Consider the following 22,258-nt stretch of genomic DNA (forward strand, 5'->3'; position numbering starts at 1 on the left):
TGTATTTATATACCTTTCGTTCCGCATTTCAATATGCCCATAGACATTCATTGAGCATCTGCAGGTAAATAAATGTCATTTTTTTCCCGGCGTGCGGAAAAAGAACGCACAGGAAAAAAAAGCAGCATGCTCCATTTTCTGCAGATTCACGCATGGACGGCATCCATTGAAGTCAATGGAAGCTGTCTGATCTGCAGCATAGATGCAGCTAACACTGCGTCTGTGCTGCGGATCAGCGGGAAAGCTGAAGATTTTTTTTTTAAAAAAAAGCACGATGCATGCGCGCGGCATGCTGCCAGCGCGGCCAGACGTATCCACCACGCAGAAGAAAGAAGATCTGGCCGCAACTAAGAAGACCCGCACGGCAGCCAGACAGGTAAGAAAATGTATTTTTAGGCCTCATGGCTGCGGGCGTAAATCGCTGTGGGATTCCACACTTGGAAACAGTGCGTGCCTGTGGACATGAGGCCTTAGGGTTGTGCTGGCTAGGATCTGTTGTACCACAGTGTTTCTAGCAGCACAGTTTCATAGGTGGTGTTGATTCAGCTGGCTGGGTGTGGTTTGCTCTAGTTAGGCAATCTCACAGGTCTGTTGCTTATACATATAAATCAGTTCTTTGTCAGTGTCTGCTAGTTTCCCTCCTGCAGTGTGAGTAGTCTTGTGTTCCTGCTTATCTGTGCAGGCTTCAGTATGAACTGTGTTGTGTTCCTTCATGTTTGTGCAGTCTTCTATATCTTCTGTGTATGTGACTGGACATGAGGTGTCTGTGCAGTGTTCTTTATCATCAGTGTGAACAGTGTCATGCTCCTGTGTGTCTGTGCGGCTTTCGGTGCATGTGATGTGAACGGTCTTGCTGTGTATCATTTACCATCTAGGGCCAGTTAGGTCCTTAGGTTCCAGTGCGGGGCCGTCCCTATCGGGGCGATCTCCCTGCTTGCAGACAGGTATCCTGGGTTAGTTGTCTTATTGGAGTAGGGACCGCGAGACATTGAGGACCTTTGAAGTGGGGTCTCAGTTTAAGTGCTTGGCCAATCCACAAACTTATTCCTCATACTTATAGCAATTCCATCTGGTTATGTGAGCGGGTGTGCTTGGTGAGTGTTTGAGCATTTGTCAGTCAGTGTTTTATGTCTGCTGCTCCATTATGTCCACTGTTTCAGTTGGCAGTTCTGCAGTTCACGTACCGGTAAGACTCTGCTGAATCCTCATGTGCCAGTTTGATGTTACACTAGGCAGGACAGCTCTTCTATGTTGGAGGCTGTTCTGCATATGTATATTACACTATACAGAGCAGAGCTCCAATATCGGGAGCCATCTTGTATAGTGTAATATACATATCTAGAACAGCCTTGGACATCAGAGATCTGTCCTACATAGTGTAATATACATATGCAAAAAAGGCTCCAACATCAGAGAGCTGTCCTGTCTAGTCTTAGAAACATGTGTCGGACCTCACCCAGATGGAGCACTAGCTTTCATAGTGTAATATACATATGCAGAACAGCCTCTGACATCAGAGAGATATTGTCACATTCATCCTGGGTCCACAAGGCTGTGTCCACACCAGACAAATGGGAAAACTGACCTTGCTCACAACCGGGAAGGATTCCTACCTGAAAGCAGATATACCACTCTGAAAAGTGCGAACATGCTGAACACGTCTAGTCTTGCTACCTGAACCAAACAGGGGGTAAAGGAGAAGATCAAACCACAGTATAAATAACCCAGCATGTGGGAAACAAACCGTAACTTACCAGATGAATGTACTGCTAACTCCAGGAGGACTTGGATACCACTCTAAGCACCTTGACTAAGTGAATTCAAAATGGGACTTGCAAGCAGACATACAACAAAGACTGACAAACACCAAAACACTTGCCAGTATTACCAACACACATAAGCAGATGGAATAGCTAAAGTGCTTATGAGGTATTGGTTTGTATCTTGACCAAGATACTTAAGCTCACGAGCCCACGACAAGGGTCCTCGTCTTGTGAGTCCCTACTCTAACAAGACAACTTAAACCCCAGGGAGTCCTGGATACAACCAGGGCAATCATCCCAATAGGGATGGCCCCACGCTGGAACCTAGGGGCCTGGCTCGCCATAGATGGTATACGGCATACAAGTACAATAGGACACTGTTCACACTAACAGATGAGGGAATCCCACCAGAGCCTCATGCATGCAGCAATACCAAACAAAACATGTATAACTTCAAACACCAGGGTTCTGAGAGGAAATGAGGAGAAATATACATGACCAGCTTCCTCTAACAAGAGCAACTGGTGTGTATGTGTAGCAGACTGATGGTGAGTGGCTGACTGGAGCAATACACACCCAGCCAGCTCAATCTTTCCACACCTGTGGAAGTGTGCTCCTGGAAACCCATAGAACTACAGGTCCAAGGAGCACAACATGATAGCTGTCCTGCCTAGTGTTAGAAAGATGTGTTAGTCCTTGCTAATAAAATCATCATGACACTTCATTTTTGTGTTTCTGTTCAGTAATTCAAAGGAATCCATAACGTGCTTTCCCACCCAAAAAAAACTCAAAAGCTGGGGAGTTTGCTTGTAACAGGGAATTCGATTGAAAAGGGTTAACAGCATTTAGAGCTTTTCGAGATATACTTTACAGGCAGCCTCATGGCCATTCACACAATGAACAGGAGGGAACCCATTGACTTGGATGGGAGACTGTTCTAGACATGCTCTGTAACCTGTGCAGAGGTCATTTTGCAGGGAGAGGAGTAGATAGTCACAGCTGATCACCTATTGTAAATGGTGGATCCTATGTTACCTACATATAGGTATTACCTTTCAGCGTAAAGGCCCATTTACACACAATGATTATTGCTCAAAATTCGCTTAAAAGTCATCGTTTGAGCCATAATCATTGTGTGTAAATGCTCCCATATTTCACTCTTCGCATAAACGATGATTTTTAGGTGAACATAAATGGATGACATGCTGTCCATGGTGCTCTATTCTCAACAGGAGCACTGATTACATTGTATGCAGCTTGCAGCCCTGTGGCAGTACAAAGGAGCTCAATGCAGAGAACAGACCACCTGCTGTTCTCTGCATACAGGTCTTCTTGGCTCATTTCCATGCAAATGAAGGTGATAAGCTGCAAGTAGACATTAGTGTCCATTAGCAGTTTATACAAAACTATTGCTCAAAACCTATCTGTTGAACAATTATCTTTGCATGTAAATGGGCATTAGTCCTGCCTGTGATGTTAGTGAGAGGACTGCTGCAAAATGTTCACTACAGATATCAGGAATAGAGATGAGCGAACATACTCGTCCAAGCTTGATACTCGTTCGAGTATTAACGTGTTCGAGATGCTCGTTACTTGAGACGAGTACCACGCGATGTTCGAGTTACTTTCACTTTCATCTCTGAGACGTTAGCACGCTTTTCTGGCCAATAGAAAGACAGGGAAGGCATTACAACTTCCCCCTGCGACGTTCAAGCCCTATACCACCCCCCTGCAGTGAGTGGCTGGCGAGATCAGGTGTCACCCGAGTATATAAATCGGCCCCTCCCGCGGCTCGCCACAGATGCATTCTGACATAGCTCAGGGAAAGTGCTGCTGATGCTGGAGCTGCTATAGGGAGAGTGTTAGGAGTGATTTTAGGCTTCAAGAACCCCAATGGTCCTTCTTAGGGCCACATCTGACGGTGTGCAGTACTGTTGAGGCTGCTTTTTGCAGTGTTGCACCTTTTTTTTTTTTTTTTTTGTATATCGGCCGTGCAGAGCATTGCGTCCTTAGTCTGCAGTAATTTTACATAGTATAGGGCCAGTAGTGCTGAGGCAGGGACAGTGAAAAACGTGAAAGACATATACTGTCTATATAGGCAGTGGGCTTTTCCAAAAAAATTTGGGACCAAAAAATATATTTGGGCTGCCTGTGACCGTCCTGACTGTACTGCGTCTCTGCTGGGGGTAGTAGTCCTAATTAATACGCAGCCAGCTAAGTGTTACAGCGGGCTTGCGCAAAATTCTTTCCTGGCTCTGCTGTGTGTTCCGTAAGCAAAGTCAGCCTCCAACCACAGGCCAATAAGCGGCACATTTAATTACAGCATTCTGTTTCTGCACTACTGGTAATACACCATGCTGAGGGGTAGGGGTAGGCCTAGAGGACGTGGACGCGGGCGAGGACGCGGAGGCCCAAGTCAGGGTGTGGGCACAGGCCGAGCTCCTGATCCAGGTGTATCGCAGCCGACTGCTGCGGGATTAGGAGAAAGGCACGTTTCTGGCGTCCCCACATACATCTCACAATTAATGGGTCCACGTGGTAGACCTTTATTAGAAAATGAGCAGCGTGAGCAGGTCCTGTCATGGATGGCAGAAAGTGCATCCAGCAATCTATCGACCACCCAGAGTTCTGCGCCGTCCACTGCTGCAACTCTGAATCCTCTGGCTGCTGCTCCTCCTTCCTCCCAGCCTCCTCACTCCATTACAATGACACATTCTGAGGAGCAGGCAGACTCCCAGGAACTGTTCCCGGGCCCCTGCCCAGAATGGGCAGCAATGGTTCCTCTCCCACCAGAGGAGTTTGTCGTGACCAATACCCAACCTTTGGAAAGTTCCCGGCGTCCGGGGGATGAGGCTGGGGACCTCCGGCAACTGTCTCAAGAGCTTTCAGTGGGTGAGGAGGACGATGACGATGAGACACAGTTGTCTATCACTCAGGTAGTAGTAATTGGAGTAAGTCCGAGGGAGGAGCGCACAGAGAATTCGAAGTAAGAGCAGCAGGACGATGAGGTGACTGACCCCACCTGGTTTGCTACGCCTACTGAGGACAGGTCTTCAGAGGGGGAGGCAAGTGCAGCAGCAGGGGAGTTTGGAAGAGCCAGTGCGGTGGCCAGGGGTAGAGGCAGGGCCAGACCGAATAATCCACCAACTGTTTCCCAAAGCGCCCCCTCGCGCCATGCCACCCTGCAGAGGCCGAGGTGCTCAAATGTGTGGCAGTTTTTCACTGAGAGTGCAGACGACCGACGAACAGTGGTGTGCAACCTTTGTCGCGCCTAGATCAGCCGGGGAGCCACCACCACCAGCCTCACCACCACCAGCATGCGAAGACATATGATGGCCAAGCACCCCACAAGGTGGGACGAAGGCCGTTCACCGCCTCCGGTTTGCACCACTGCCTCTCCCCCTGTGCCCCAACCTGCCACTGAGATCCAACCCCCCTCTCAGGACACAGGCACTACTGTCTCCTGGCCTGCACCCACACCCTCACCTCCGCTGTCCTCTGCCCCATCCACCAATGTCTCTCAGCGCACCGTCCAGCCGTCGCTAGCGCAAGTGTTTGAGCGCAAGCGCAAGTACGCTGCCACGCACCCGCACGCTCAAGCGTTAAACGTGCACATAGCCAAATTGATCAGCCTGGAGATGCTGCCGTATAGGCTTGTGGAAATGGAGGCTTTCAAAAGCATGATGGCGGCGGCGGCCCCGCGCTACTCGGTTCCCAGTCGCCACTACTTTTCCCGATGTGCTGTCCCAGCCCTGCACGACCACGTCTCCCGCAACATTGTACGCGCCCTCACCAACGCGGTTACTGCCAAGGTCCACTTAACAATGGACACGTGGACAAGCACAGGCGGGCAGGGCCACTATATCTCCCTGACGGCACATTGGGTTAATTTAGTGGAGGCTGGGACAGAGTCAGAGCCTGTGACCGCTCACGTCCTACCCACCCCCAGAATTGCAGGCCCTTAACCTGGTGGCGGCTCTGCAGCTCGGCAGCCTCACGCACGTGCCATGCCTGGCTCACGTCTTTAATTTGGTGGTTCAGCATTTTCTGAAAAGCTACCCACGCTTGTCAGACCTGCTCGGAAAGGTGCGCCGACTCTGCGCACATTTCCGCAAGTCCCACACGGACGCTGCCACCCTGCGCACCCTGCAACGTCGGTTTAATCTGCCAGTGCACCGACTGCTGTGCGACGTGCCCACACGGTGGAACTCTACGCTCCACATGTTGGCCAGGCTCTATGAGCAGCGTAGAGCTATAGTGGAATACGAACTCCAACATGGGTGGCGCAGTGGGAGTCAGCCTCCTCAATTCTTTACAGAAGAGTGGGCCTGGTTGCAGACATCTGCCAGGTCCTTGGAAACTTTGAGGAGTCTACCCAGATGGTGAGCGGCGATGCTGCAATCATTAGCGTCACCATTCCTCTGCTATGCCTCTTGAGAAGTTCCCTGCAAAGCATAAAGGCAGACGCTTTGCGCTCAGAAATGGAGGCGGGGGAAGACAGTATGTCGCTGGATAGTCAGAGCACCCTCCTGTCTATATCTCAGCGCGTTGAGGAGGAGGAGGAGGAACATGAGGAGGATGAGGAGGAGGGGGAAGAGACAGCTTGGCCCACTGCTGAGGGTACCCATGCTGCTTGCCTGTCATCCTTTCAGCGTGTATGGCCTGAGGAGGAGGAGGAGGATCCTGAAAGTGATCTTCCTAGTGAGGACAGCCATGTGTTGCGTACAGGTACCCTGGCACACATGGCTGACTTCATGTTAGGATGCCTTTCTCGTGACCCTCGCGTTACACGCATTCTGGCCACTACGGATTACTGGGTGTACACACTGCTCGACCCACGGTATAAGGAGAACCTTTCCACTCTCATACCCGAAGAGGAAAGGGGTTCGAGAGTGATGCTATACCACAGGACCCTGGCGGACAAGCTGATGGTAAAATTCCCATCCGACAGCGCTAGTGGCAGAAGGCGCAGTTCCGAGGGCCAGGTAGCAGGGGAGGCGCGGAGATCAGGCAGCATGTACAGCACAGGCAGGGGAACACTCTCTAAGGCCTTTGGCAGCTTTCTTGCTCCCCAGCAAGACTGTGTCACCGCTCCCCAGTCAAGGCTGAGTCGGCGGGAGCACTGTAAAAGGATGGTGAGGGAGTACGTAGCCGATCGCACGACCGTCTTCCGTGACGCCTCTGCCCCCTACAACTACTGGGTGTCGAAGCTGGACACGTGGCCTGAACTCGCGCTCTATGCCCTGGAGGTGCTTGCTCAAGATGAACAAAGCCTGGATTTCACCAGACTTCTCTTCTCCACCAGCCCACAGCAGCGATACCTAAACAATACGTAGGCTGCACCCGCGGATGGAAGCATCGTTCTCTATCACCATCCAAAACGGGGACCTTTTAGCTTCATCAATCTGTGTATTATATTCATCCTCCTCCTCCTGCTCCTCCTCCTGAAACCTCACGTAATCACGCCGAATGGGCAATTTTTCTTAGGCCCACAAGGCTCAGTCATATAATTTTTGTAAACAATTTTTATACGTTTCAATGCTCATTAAAGCGTTGAAACTTGCGCCTGAACCAATTTTTATTTTAACTGGGCTGCCTCCAGGCCTAGTTACCAATTAAGCCACATTAACCAAAGCGATTAATTGGTTTCACCTGCCCTCTTGGTTGGGCATGGGCAATTTTTCTGAAGTACATTAGTACTGTTGGTACACCAATTTTTTGGGGCCCTCGCCTACAGTGTAATCCAATTAATTTTTTGCCCACCTGCATTAACGCTGACGTTACATCAGCTGTGCTGGGCACTGCAATGGGATATATTTATGTACCGCCGGTGGGTTCCAGGGAGCCACCCATGCTGTCGGTCCACACGGAGTTGTAACTGCATGTGTCCACTTCTAAAGAACCCCAGTCTGACTGGGGCATGCAGTGTGGGCCGAAGCCCACCTGCATTTAACATGACATTACCTCAGCTGTGATGGGCAATGCAATGGGATATATTTATGTACCGCCGGTGGGTTCCAGGGAGCCACCCATGCTGTCGGTCCACACGGAGTTGTAACTGCATGTGTCCACTTCTAAAGAACCCCAGTCTGACTGGGGCATGCAGTGTGGGCCGAAGCCCACCTGCATTAAACATGACATTACCTCAGCTGTGCTGGGCACTGCAATGGGATATATTTATGTACCGCCGGTGGCTTCCTGGCACCCACCCATGCTGTCGGTCCACACGGAGTTGTAACTGCATGTGTCTACTTATAAAGAACCCCAGTCTGACAGGGGCATGCAGTGTGGGCCGAAGCCCATCTGCATTTAATCTGACGTTAGCTCTGCTGTCCAGGGCACTGCAATAGGATACATTTATGTACAGCCGGTGGGTACCAGGGAGTCACCCATGCTGTGGGTGCACACGGAATTCCCATTGCGGAGTTGTACCTGCCTGTGACTATTTATAAAAAACTGCGGTCTGACTGGGGTATGCAGACACCTTGACATAATGAATAGTGTGTGGCACATAGGTTCCCCATTGCTATGCCCACGTGTGCAGCTCCAGATGGAGGTGGCACAGGATTGGATTTCTCATTGCTTCTGTACAGCATTGTGGGCTATCGCCCCACCCCTTTTAAATAGGGTTGCTGCCTAGCCGTGCCAACCCTCTGCAGTGTGTGTCTGCGGTTCCTCCTCATGGCAGACGCACTTATAAATAGACATGAGGGTGGTGTGGCATGAGGTCAGCTGAAGGCTGCGCAGGGACAATTTGGTGTGCGCTGTGGACACTGGGTCGTGCAGGGGGGGGGGGGGGGTGGGCAGCATGTAACCCAGGAGAAGTGGCAGCGGAGTGTCATGCAGGCAGTGATTGTGCTTTGTTGGAGGTAGTGTGGTGCTTAGCTAAGGTATGCATTGCTAATGAGGGCTTTTCAGAAGTAAAAATTGTTGGGAGGGGGGGGCCCACTCTTGCCGCTATTGTGGCTTAATAGTGGGACCTGGGAACTTGAGATGCAGCCCAGCATGTAGCCCCTCGCCTGCCCTATCCGTTTCTGTGTCGTTCCCATCACTTTCTTGAATTGCCCAGATTTTCACAAATGGAAACCTTAGCGAGCATCGGCGATATACAAAAATGCTCGGGTCGCCCATTGACTTCAATAGGGTTCGTTACTCGAAACGAACCCTCGAGCATAGCGAAAATTTCGTCGAGCATTTTGGTGCTCGCTCATCTCTAATCAGGAAGCATTAAACTATTTGTGGTCAGTATTTTATGATTTTATTTCTAACATACAGATTGTGACCAAAAATGTTTTTTATAAAAATCACCAAAAATTCTTAGAAAATATGTTTAACATAAAAATGTGATTTATATCATAGGTCATTTTCTGTTGACACATTCCTTTAAGTTTTGATGGTGAACTTACTGTGATCCCTCTTTTTTTTACTCCCATTCATATAATACTCTATTTACAGGAGAGACTTGAACTAAAATAATAATCTTTATTAGGAATTTTTAAAAAAGAGACAGTAGACTCAGGGCACAACACAAAACATAGAGTTGGGAGGGGCGTTGCAGCCGCTCGTTGGTGGTCAGGTCACCAGGTAGCAACGCAGGACTAGGACTGAACGTGATCAGCTACAAATGTATGGGAATACTATTCATATGAGTTAATTCGAGGATGTACTCATTTGACTGGAACTATAGGTGTTGTGGTGTGGCTGTATGAAGGTGTGCGTTGCTACCTGGTGACCTGACCACCAACGAGCGGCTGCAACGCCCCTCCCAACTCTATGTTTTGTGTTGTGCCCTGAGTCTACTGTCTCTTTTTAAAAAATTCCTAATAAAGATTATTTTAGTTCAAGTCTCTCCTGTGAATAGGGCTTTATTCTTTAGTTAGACTTTTGCTGCCCCCTCTGTGAAATTCATTCATATAATACCTTCTATCGTTAGTATAGTCAGTCTGTGATTTTCAATATCAGCAAACCTATTTTCTATAGATTGAATAAGAAGTGTCCAAATTTTCAACTTATACCTGTGCATTGACTGTTAAACTAATGGTAGCCATTAGAGATGAGCGAGCGTACTCGGATAAGCACTACTCGCTCGAGTAATTGGCTTTATTCGAGTATCGCTGTGCTCGGGGCTAAAGATTCGGGTGCCGCTGCGGCTGACAGTTGAGTTGCAGCGGGGAGCAGGGGAGAGCGGGCGGGAGAGAAGGAGAGAAAGATCTTACCTCCGTTCCTCCCCGCTCTCCCCTGCAGCTCCCCGCTCCGTGCCGGCACCCGAATCTTTAGCCCCGAGCATAGCGGTACTCGGATAAAGCCAATTACTCGAGCGAGTAGTGCTTATCCGAGTACGCTCGCTCATCTCTAGTAGCCATCCTTTCCCGCCCCACAACCCCATATCGTAAATGAGTGGAGAAATGTGATTGTGTTTTTCAGGCTGTATCAGTCTTCTTATCTGGTGCAGTTCTGATGAAACATATAAGAGCTCCAGCATCACCCCCTTGGCCAATAGAGATTTGTGTTTTTCCCAACTGAATATCCCTTTCATCCAGTTATCCACCTTCCATGATTGCTTTTCTTTAGATAACTGTATGCTTGTGTTCTTCTGTGTAAATGTTAGTGCTGGTTTGCATTTGACTTTTCTGTATGCAAATCACCCGATTTCTAACAGATTTGTCAAACCCTGTCTTCTGTTTCTACCCACTAGTATATTGTTCAGCATTTTTTTATTTTCAATGCATATTACTTTGAGTTTTGTATCTTGGCCGGCAACAACTTACTTGGTCTATCTGTAGAAGTTCCATTTATAACCTTCCCACTTTGTTTATAAACCTGGAACAATCTTTTACCGCATTCTTAATTCTGTATATCCACTAGAGATGAGCGAACGTGCTCGGCCCCGCCCCTTTTTCGCCCGAGTACCGCGATTTTCCAGTACTTCCGTACTCGGGCGAAAAAATTCGGGGGGCGCCGTGGCGGCGCGGGGGGTTGCAGCCGGGAGTGGGGGGGAGAGGGAGAGAGAGAGGGCTCCCCCCTGTTCCCCGCTGCTACCCCCTGCACCGCCGCGCCTCTCCCCGCCCCCCGGCGCCCCCCGAATCTTTACGCGCGAGTACTGAAGTACTCGAAAATGGCGGTACTCGGGTGCGTAAGTACTCATTACGAGTACGTTCGCTCATCTCTAATATCCACCTCAAAGAAGTTTATAATCCTTTCCATTGTTTCAGTTGATAACTCTCTTTGTTTTAGAAATGCAAATTAATTCCATAATTTTTTCTCCCCCACTTGATCTGGAAATCCATATAACCATTTATTTTAATAATTTAATTTGCTTAAGATATGTTTCATAAAGCCAAAATATTCAGCTATTAACCCGTTAATGCTAAAGAGCGTACACGTAGGCCTTTCCAGCAGTGGAAATACACAATGACATAGGGCTGGCTGTACACGGGCAAGAAAATCGTGCAATTTTTGCCTGCTGCAATAGCCAGTAAAAAAAGTAGAATATGAAACCAATAATTTACAATGGTTTCCTTCCCATCTGCAATGTTTTCACTGATGCGATGTTGAGGGGATAAAAAATCGTGGCATGCTCTATCTTTCTGTGATGTGCAATTTTTTTTCAGCTCTGATGTTTTCCTATGAAGGGTTCTTTTTATCACAGCGCTACAAACGCGCGTTGTAATGCAATTTTAACATTATAAAATCCCATTGACTTATGCTATAAGAAATTGTGCATATTTTTCACGAGTTTATCGTGGGCAGCAGCCGTGCAATGCTAGGATATTCTCCAAAAAAAGCATCATTAACGCTCACAAATCGCAGTGAATAAATATGCGATTTTGCCATGATTTTCTCGTGGAAAAATTGCAATCGCCCCCGTGTGGAACCAGTCTAAGGGTGCTTTTTGGTCACCCTGTTTTTAAGAAAAATTATCAAAATAAGCAATTAGAAATTTAAATATACTCCAAAATGGTATCAATAAAAACTACAATTTATTTTGCACAAAACAGGTCTGCACACAACCCCATCAATGGATAAATGAAAAAAGTTATGGCTTTCAGAAGATGTCAACAGACCGCAATTAAAAAAAAAATTTAAAAAAATAAATATAAATATATATATTTTTTTTTTTGTATTTTTTTTTTTGTATTTTTTTTAAGTAGTACAAGAACAACAAAATCTATATAAATTTGGTATTGCCGTAATCGTACTGCCCCACAGAATAAAGTTAATGCTATTTATGATGTACACACGTTGTACGTTGCAAAGACAATATCCTCCCCCCGCCTAAAAAAAGACTAAATTTTTTTTACAGATTTTATCCCTCACAAATTCTTACGTTTTTCTTTACATTATTTGGTACATTAGATTATACCATTAAAAAATACAAGTACTCCCGCAAAAAGCAAGTAAATGAGTATTCTGCAGACAGCAACTTTCTATAGATTAAGTAGCTGCTGTAAAGCATATTTTCTAAATTGCTACATCTCCCAGAATATAGCTGCTCTCATAATTAATAACTCAAAATATAAAAAAAATACTATACTATGAAAATAAAAGCAAAAAAAATAAAAAAACGAAATGTGTCAGTATATGGTTTTTATTATTAAAATTTTTTTAAATTATACATTTCTAAAGAGCGAGAGCGTACTCGTCCGAGCCTGATGCTCGTTCGAGCATTAGGGTACTCGAGATGCTCGTTACTCGAGACGAGCACCACGCGGTGTTCGAGTCACTTCCATTTTCTTCCCAGAAAAGTTTGCGCCATTTTCTGGCCAATAGAAACACAGGGAAGGCATTACAACTTCCTCCTGTGAAGTTCCAGCCCTATCCCACCCCCCTGCAGTGAGTGGCTGGGGAGATCAGGTGACACCCGAGTATATAAACTGGGGCCGGCCGCGGCTCGCCACAGATGCACGCTGAGAGACATTAGGGAAAGTGCCGTCCTGCTGTAGCTGCTATAAGGAGAGTGTTAGGCTGTTATCTTCGTCTTCAAGAACCCCAACGGTCCTTCTTAGGGCCACATCTGACCGTGTGCAGTACTGTTGAGGCTGCTTTTAGCAGTTTTGCACGTTTTTTTTTTGTATATCGGGCGTGCAGACCATAGCGTCCTCAGTCTGCAGTCATTTTACTGAGTATAGGGGCAGTACTGATGAGGCAGGGACAGTGGTACAGGGAAAGAGATATACTGGCTATATAGGCAGTGGGCTTTTTCAAAAAAATTGGAAAAAAAATCTTTGGGCTGCCTGTGACCGTGTTCAGTTTACTGCGTGTCTGCTGGGGGTAGTAGTCGCTCACTTATTACCCAGCTAGGTGTTACTGCAGCCTTGCGCATAATTTTTTCTGGCTGCACTGTGCTTTCAATAACCACAGTCATCCTCCAACAGGGAAATCCATATACAGGCTATATAGGCAGTGGGCTTTTTCCCAAAAATTGTAAAAAAATACTATATTTGGGCTGCCCGTGACCGTCTTCAGTTTACTGCGTGTCTGTTGGGGGTAGTAGTCGCTCATTATTACCCAGCTAAGCCTGTGACCGTCTACAGTTTACTGCGTGTCTGCTGGGGGTAGTAGTCGCTCATTATTACCCAGCCTTGCGCATAATTTTTTCTGGCTGCACTGTGCTTTCAATAACCACAGTCATCCTCCAACAGGGAAATCCATATACAGGCTATATAGGCAGTGGGCTTTTTCCCAAAAATTGTAAAAAAATACTATATTTGGGCTGCCCGTGACCGTCTTCAGTTTACTGCGTGTCTGTTGGGGGTAGTAGTCGCTCATTATTACCCAGCTAAGCCTGTGACCGTCTACAGTTTACTGCGTGTCTGCTGGGGGTAGTAGTCGCTCATTATTACCCAGCCTTGCGCATAATTTTTTCTGGCTGTACTGTGCTTTCAATAACCACAGTTATCCTCCAACAGGGAAATCCATATACAGGCTATATAGGCAGTGGGCTTTTTCCCAAAAATTGGAAAAAAATACTATATTTGGGCTGCCTGTGACCGTCTTCAGTTTACTGCGTGTCTGCTGGGGGTAGTAGTCGCTCATTATTACCCAGCCAAGCCTGTGACCGTGTACAGTTTACTGCGTGTCTGCTGGGGGTAGTAGTCACTCATTATTACCCAGCTAAGCGTTACAGCAGGCTTGCGCATAATTGTTTCCTGGCTCTGCTGTGTCCGTTACATGATCGCCGTCATCCCGCCAGAGGGAAAGAGTATACATATATACGCTGCATACGGTGTCTGTCTGGTTTTTCACCTCACCATTTTAAAAAATTGAAGCAAAATACTTAAGGCCTACCACTGGCCTTTGGCCACTTGACTGGTTCTGCCCTGTGAATTCCAGTAGCTCAGTCATACGCACCTAGGTCTCACTACAGGCTTGCGCATAATTGTTTCCTGGCTCTGCTGTTTCCGTTACATGATCGCCGCCATCCCGCCAGAGGGAAAGAGTATACATATATACGCTGCATACGGTGTCTGTCTGGTTTTTCACCTCACCATTTTAAAAAATTGAAGCAAAATACTTAAGGCCTACCACTGGCATTTGGCCACTTGACTGGTTCTGCCCTGTGAATTCCAGTAGCTCATTCATACGCACCTAGGTCTGACTACAGGCTTGCGCATAATTGTTTCCTGGCTCTGCTGTGCGTTCCGTAAGCGAAGTCAGCCTCCAACCATAGGCCAATAAGTGGCACATTTAATTACAGCGTTCTGTTTCTGCTCTACTCGTAATACACCATGCTGAGGGATAGGGGTAGGCCTAGAGGACGTAGACGTGGGCGCGGGCGAGGACGCGGAGGCCCAAGTCAGGGTGTGGGCACAGGCCGAGCTCCTGGTCCAGGTGTATTGCAGCCGACTGCTGCAGGATTAGGAGAGAGGCAAGTTTCTGGGGTCCCCAGATTCATCTTACAATTAATGGGTCCACGTGGTAGACCTTTATAGAAACTGAGCAGTGTGAGCAGGTCCTGTCGTGGATGGCAGAAAGTGCATCCAGCAAACTATCCACCGTCACCACCCAGTCTTCTACGCCGTCCACTGCTGCATCCCTGAATCCTCTCGCTACTGCTCCTCCCTTCTCCCAGCCTCCTCCCTCCCAGCAAATGACACATTCAGAAGAGCAGGCGGGCTCCCAGGAACTGTTCTCGGGTCCCGGCCTTGAGTGCGAAAAAATTGATCCTCTATCACCTGAGGAGTTTCTCATGACCGATGCCCAACCCTTGGAAAGTTCCGGGGATCCGGGTGAGGAGACTGGGGACTTCCGGCAACTGTCTCAAGAGCTTTCAGTGGGTGACGAGGACGATGAGACACAGTTGTCTATCAGTGACGTAGTAGTAAGGGCAGTAAGTCCGAGGGAGGAGCGCACAGAGGATTTGGAGGAAGAGCAGCTGGACGATGAGGTGACTGACCCCACCTGGTTTGCTAAGCCTACTGAGGACAGGTCTTCAGAGGGGGAGGCAAGTACAGCAACAGGGCAGGTTGGAAGAGGCAGTGCGGTGGCCTGGGGTAGAGGCACAGCCAGACCGAATAATCCACCAACTGTTTCCCAAAGCGCCCCCTCGCGCTATGCCACCCTGCAGAGGCCGAGGTGCTCAAAGGTGTGGCAGTTTATGACTGAGAGTGCAGACGACCGACGAACTGTGGTGTGCAAGGTTTGTCGCGCCAAGATCAGCCGGGGAGCCACCACCACCAGCCTCACCACCACCAGCATGCGCAGGCATATGATGGCCAAGCACCCCACAAGGTGGGACGAAGGCCGTTCACCGCCTCCGGTTTGCATCACTGCCTCTCCCCCTGTGCCCCAACCTGCCACTGAGATCCACCCCCCCTCTCAGGACACAGGCACGACCGTCTCCTGGCCTGCACCCACACCCTCACCTCCGCTGTCCTCGGCCCCATCCAGCAATGTCTCTCAGCAGAGCGTCCAGCCATCGCTAGCGCAACTGTTTGAGTGCAAGCGCAAGTACACCGCCACGCACCCGCACACAAGTGTTAAACGTGCACATAGCCAAATAGATCAGCCTGGAGATGCTGCCGTATAGGCTTGTGGAAACGGAGGCTTTCAAAAACATGATGGCGGCGGCGGCCCCACGCTACTCAGCTCCCAGTCGCCACTACTTTTCCCGATGTGCCGTCCCAGCCCTGCACGACCACGTCTCCCGCAACATTGTACGCGTCCTCACCAACGCGGTTACTGGCAAGGTCCACTTAACAACGGACACGTGGACAAGCACAGGCGGGCAGGGCCACTATATCTCCCTGACGGCACATTGGGTGAATTTAGTGGAGGCTGGGACCGAGTCAGAGCCTGGGACCGCTCACGTCCTACCCACCCCCAGAATTGCGGACCCCAGCTCGGTGCTGGTATCTGCGGCAGTGTATGCTTCCTCCACTAAACCACCCTCCTACTCCTCCTACGCAACCTCTGTCTCGCAATCAAGATGTGTCAGCAGCAGCACGTCGCCAGCAGTCGGTGTCGCGCGGCGTGGCAGCACAGTGGTGGGCAAGCGTCAGCAGGCCGTGCTGAAACTACTCAGCTTAGGAGAGAAGAGGCACACTGCCCACGAACTGCTGCAGGGTCTGACAGAGCAGACCGACCGCTGGCTTTCGCCGCTGAGCCTCCAACTGGGCATGGTCGTGTGTGACAATGGCCGTAACCTGGTGGCGGCTCTGCAGCTCGGCAGCCTCACGCACGTGCCATGCCTGGCCCACGTCTTTAATTTGGTGGTTCAGCGGTTTCTGAAAAGCTACCCACACTTGTCAGACCTGCTCGGAAAGGTGCGCCGGGTCAGCGCACATTTCCGCAAGTCCAACGTGGACGCTGCCACCCTGCGGATCCTGCAACATCGGTTTAATCTGCCAGTGCACCGACTGCTGTGCGACGTGCCCCCACGGTGGAACTCTACGCTCCACATGTGGGCCAGGCTCTATGAGCAGTGTAGAGCTATAGTGGAATACCAACTCCAACATGGGCGGCGTAGTGGGAGTCAGCCTCCTCAATTCTTTACAGAAGAGTGGGCCTGGTTGGCAGACATCTGCCAGGTCCTTGGAAAATTTGAGGAGTCTACCCAGATGGTGAGCGGCGATGCTGCAATCATTAGTGTCACCATTCCTCTGCTATGCCTTCTCTTGAGAAATTCCTTGCAAAGCATAAAGGCAGACACTTTGCGCTCGGAAACGGAGGCGGGGGAAGACAGTATGTCAGAGCACCCTCATGTCTATATCTCAGCGTGTTGAGGAGGTGGAAGAGGAGGTGGAGGGGGAGGAGCCTGAGGAGGAGCAGGGGGAAGAGACAGCCGGGCCCACTGCTGAGGGTACCCATGCTGCTTGCCTGTCATCCTTTCAGCATGTATGGCCTGAGGAGGAGGAGGATCCTGAAAGTGATCTTCCTAGTGAGGACAGCCATGTGTTGCATACAGGTACCCTGGCACACATGGCTGACTTCATGTTAGGATGCCTTTCTCGTGACCCTCGCGTTAGACTCATTCTGGCCACTACGGATTACTGGGTGTACACACTGCTCGACCCATGGTATAAGAAGAACCTTTCCACTCTCATACCCGAAGAGGAAAGGGGTGCAAGAGTGATGCTATACCACAGGACCCTGGTGGACAAACTGATGGTAACATTCCCATCCGACAGCGCTAGTGGCAGAAGGCGCAGTTCCGAGGGCCAGGTAGCAGGGGAGGCGCAGAGATCAGTCAGCATGTACAGCGCAGGCAGGGGAACACTCTCCTAGGCCTTTGCCAGCTTTATGGCTCCCCAGCAAGACTGTGTCACCGCTCTTCAGTCAAGGCTGAGTTGGCAGGAGCACTGTAAAAGGATGGTGAGGGAGTACGTAGCCGATCGCATGGCCGTCCTCCGTGACGCCTCTGCTCTATACAACTACTGGGTGTCGAAGCTGGACACGTGGCCTGAACTCGTGCTGTATGCCCTGGAGGTGCTTGCTTGCCCTGCGGCTAGCGTCTTGTCAGAGAGGGTGTTTAGTGCGGCTGGGGGAATCATCACGGATAAGCGTACCCGCCTGTCAACTGACAGTGCCAACAGGCTTACACTCATCAAGATGAACAAAGCCTGGATTTCCCCAGACTTCTCTTCTCCACCAGCGGACAGCAGCGGTACCTAAACAATATGTAGGCTGCACCCGCGGATGGAAGCATCGTTTTCTATCACCATAAAAAACGGGGACCTTTTAGCTTCATCAATCTGTGTATTATATTCATCCTCCTCCTCCTGCTCCTCCTCCACGTAATCACACCGAACGAGCAATTTTTCTTAGGCCCACAAGGCTCAGTCATTTTACTTTTGTAAACAATGTTTATACGTTTCAATTCTCATTAAAGCGTTCAAACTTGCACCTGAACCAATTTTTATTTTAACTGGGCTCCAGGCCTAGTTACAAATTAAGCCACAGTAACCAAAGCGATTAATGGGTTTCACCTGCCCTCTTGGTTGGGCATGGGCAATTTTTCTGAGGTTCATTAGTACTGTTGGTACACCAATTTTTTTGGGCCCTCGCCTACAGTGTAATCCTAGCAATTTTTATGGGCTTTGCCTGCACTCATGGTACAGCAAGGTGTGTGGGGTTGGCCTACACTTTTGGTACATAAATGTAACTGGGGCCTTGTCTATACTGCAACTACTGAAATGTCAAAGATACTGTTATCTCCCTAGACTGCTGCAACGGGAATGTTACTGTGGCCTGTCTTGACTGCTACTACTACTGAAATGGAACTAATACTGTGCTCCCCCTATACTGCTGCCAGTGATATGTTACTGGGGCCTGTCCAGACTGCTACTTCTACTAAAATGGAACTAATACTGTGCTCCCCCTATACTGCTGCTAGTGATATGTTACTGGGGCCTGTCTAGACTGCACTACTGCTGAAATGGAACTAATACTGTGCTCCCTCTATACTGCTGCTTTGGAATTGTTACTGGGGCCTGTCTTGACTGCTACTATTACTGAAATGGGCGGTTGGGCAGCATGTTACCCAGGAGAAGTGGCAGCAGAGTGTCATGCAGGCAGTGATTGTGCTTTGTTGAAGGTAGTGTGGTGCTTAGCTAAGGTATGCCTTGCTAATGAGAGTTTTTCAGAAGTAAAAATTGTTGGGGGGGGGGCACTCTTGCCGCTATTGTGGCTTAATAGTGGGACCTGGGAACTTGAGATGCAGCCCAACATGTAGCCCCTCGCCTGCCCTATCCCTTTCTGTGTCGTTCCCATCACTTTCTTGAATTTCCCAGATTTTCACAAATGAAAACCTTAGCGGAGCATAGGTCCCATGCAAAAATGCTCGGGTCGCCCATTGACTTCAATGGGGTTCGTTACTTGAAACGAACCCTCGAGCATCGCGGGAAGTTCGACTCGAGTAACGAGCACCCGAGCATTTTGTTGCTCGCTCATCCCTATACATTTCCTTTAAAAGACTTGTCTTATCTGACCCTGAGGCATTCCTGTGAAAGGCCCTTTTATACGCAATGATTATCGCTCAGAATTCATCCAAGTGGCCAAAAATTTGCAATAATCGCTACATGTAAACGCGGGCATCATGCACTTTTTATTTGAACAATAGATTTTACTTCACATAAAATCTTTTGTTTAGCCACTGAAGACTGAGCAAATACATTATATTTGAATGCATTTCGCTTATGTTTACACTAGCTGCAAGGAGAACAATGGAATGTTCTGGCAGCTGTTTGCACAGCTGGGCGTGTCTTTAAAACAGCTATGCCCAAACAAGTCCTAGAGGTCCTTTTACATGCAAATGGCCATTAAAGCCATTAACACTTTATGCAAATAGATTTCTAAAGCTTTCAATCTTTCAGCCATTTGAAAGATTGTTTTGCATGTAAAAGGGCCTTAAAACATGATTGCAGGTGCTTAAGGTTTCTCTCTTCCTGTGCACTGTATTTATTAAGATTCTCAAATAGTCATTTCTGGGCTTTCCATCATATCACAATCTTCTACAGGACCTCAATGAAAAGGTTTTATATTCTCAATAGGTAATGTGTAAGTTGATATTGTATTAATTACACTGTTGTGTAAAGTTGATGGTGCTTATTCTTTTATTACTTCTTCTACAGAATCCTTAAAAAGTGAAGCTCAGAAGCGAAGGGAAAAGCTTTTACTTGATGAGCTTGTATGTCTTGTAGACCAGCGAGATGGTCTGGTGAGAGATCTACATATCAAAGAGAGAAAGTAAGTATCTGTGCCTTTAAATATTATCTCAACTTTGTCATAACATTTCCTCTATTGTGACATTCGGCTTTGTAAAATGTGTTGCAGGGCTGTAGAGGAAGATGAACTCATAGAAAGAAGTCTTGAGCAAAGGAGAAGAAAGCTGAGCAAAAAGGATAAGTGTCAGATAAGTTGAAGTGCTGGGGCCAAAGGAAATCTGAACAGCTAAAACTTGCGCAATGCTTTTCACAAACTCTTCAATATATAGAAAACTTCACACAGGACACCTATGGACAAAAATACTTGGAAACCTATTTAATGCATGTCATCAAGCTAAAGAAGGACTCATAACTCAAAGGTGCTGAGATCCCTTCCAAGTACTATCCTCCTTCCTTGTTCCTGTATATTTCTATTTGCTGCTAGAGATCTATAAAGGATGATATTTAACTGTGTGAAAGTATTTTATAGGCATTGAGCTCTGTTCTACATAAGTATTAATAATTATTAGAAGTAGCTGTGAGGTGACTGTTGTTTTAGTGGGTAAAATGATCTTTGGTGAAGATTAGTTACATCAGTAAACATCTTGGACCTACTGCTAAACCGGTTTAGTTCCATCAAGAGGACTAGAGTCCATTCAAGACTACAAGATCTGAGGAACCATGTTACCTTTCCAAAATTAGCAGTGAATTTAGACTGTCATTCACAATCAAGATGTTATAGACAAGGTCTTTAGATGATTTTGTATTCAGTACATAATGAGAAGGGCTACTATACTGGCTTTCCTTAAGTGCCTTAATGGAAATAAAAACTTTACATTCTCTCCAGAGAAATATTAAAACAGTAACTCATGAACATTGAGACAAACTTGGTTTACAATTTGAAAGCTCAGGATATAAAGCAAGTTCAGTCCTGGCGGTAGCATACAGTGGAGGGAGGGCCTATAGCAAAGATTAAACTGGCCCTTGATCTAACACATGAGGGCCGGGAGGGGGTTCCAATCCTCAGTGTTTCTATGATTGTTGGGCCAATTGCCTACTCCATTGTTTGCTAACCATGCAATTTGTTCGGAGAGGAGTCATTTACAAACTGCCATGGTCTTTATTTTCATATCTTTCTTCCCTTACATTAGAGATTGTTATTTCTTCCTTGAATAATTACAACCCTGTTCTGTTTTCTACTCCACATGTGTTTTCTAACGAAATTAGTAAATTAATAGAAAACGCTTACATATATGGAAATCACAAGCCCTATGTATTTATTTTCTGATTTTCTTGCTCACAAAGCAACCATAACTAACCCATAAATATCAATTCTATTCACTATTTCTAAGATCACATCTTTTCTGCTGCCTTTCTGCTGCGAAAGTAAGAGGCTACATCCTAAGATTATTTTTTTATGCATTTCATAAAAGCAGCAAAGTTTGGAATTTTCCATCTTCTATCAGTATTATAGAATGTGCTTGAAATTTTCAGTGTCACGGACACTTGTAGCATGAAGATGTGTACACATGGATAAAAGCACCTGACTAATCAGTGATAAAATTCAAAAGGCTAACGGCAGATGCCTCAAAGGTATATTTAAAAATATTTCAGCAGATCCATACTTTTTTGTAGAACACAATTTATTTTATATTTGAGTTTTCTCAGAAATGCCAACATGTCACTCTTCAAGAGAACCCTCTCTGAAATAGCGATTCTTTTTTTTTACAAACGTTTGAATCACTTACTGTTGTTGATATGATATACAGTATAATGTGCCAGTCAATTAAAGCTGAGATAATTTAGTTAAAATCACTTAGAATATATCTGCATCATAAAATAGGCCACAGGCTGATCACATATAAGGCAGACGTCATTAGATAAATATCTGAACAGTTTGAGGACTTTATGCTTGTACACGTAAAAGCCTTGTTCGCTGAATATTTAGGATGCCTGCAGGCCATTTCCTAACACATTTCCTTCAGTTTCATTGGTACTGTTTTGCGCAGGATTCTGTGGTAAATGTGATTGTCATGATACAAGGGAATACTGAAAAGTCTTCATGAGCTTGCACTGCTTGATGTGTTAAATAAATGCAATAAAAGATTTTACTGTTTAAATTTCGTCTCCTGATTGATGGTAAGAACGACCCATTCAAGAGTGATGGCTCCGAATCGCTTGAGATTATGCCGTGAAATACATGCTTGCTGGGGTAAAAGCTGCAGAGGCGGCTCTTACAGAATGACAGCAGAATGTCTAGAATAGCATTTCTCAACTTCAGTCCTCAAATGCACCCAATAGGTTGAGATTTCAAGATCTCCATTATATTGCACAGGTGATGTAATTATCATC

The 22,258-nt window shown here is 47.3% G+C and overlaps 1 protein-coding gene across 6 annotated transcripts in view; it reads left to right on the forward strand.

Moving 5' to 3' along the window:
* Positions 1-22,026, forward strand: part of EHBP1L1 (EH domain binding protein 1 like 1) — a 182,552-nt gene extending 160,526 nt beyond the window's left edge. For all 6 annotated transcript variants that reach the window (XM_066582573.1, XM_066582579.1, XM_066582575.1 and 3 more), the window contains 2 exons: positions 19,835-19,949; positions 20,037-22,026. In XM_066582573.1, the coding sequence (XP_066438670.1) occupies positions 19,835-19,949; positions 20,037-20,124 (203 nt within the window). In that variant the 3' untranslated portion in view covers positions 20,125-22,026. The remainder of the gene's footprint in view (positions 1-19,834; positions 19,950-20,036) is intronic.
* The last annotated feature ends 232 nt before the right edge of the window (positions 22,027-22,258 follow it).

The sequence above is a fragment of the Eleutherodactylus coqui genome, chromosome 11 (assembly GCF_035609145.1).
Source record: "Eleutherodactylus coqui strain aEleCoq1 chromosome 11, aEleCoq1.hap1, whole genome shotgun sequence".
Lineage (NCBI taxonomy): Eukaryota > Metazoa > Chordata > Amphibia > Anura > Eleutherodactylidae > Eleutherodactylus > Eleutherodactylus coqui.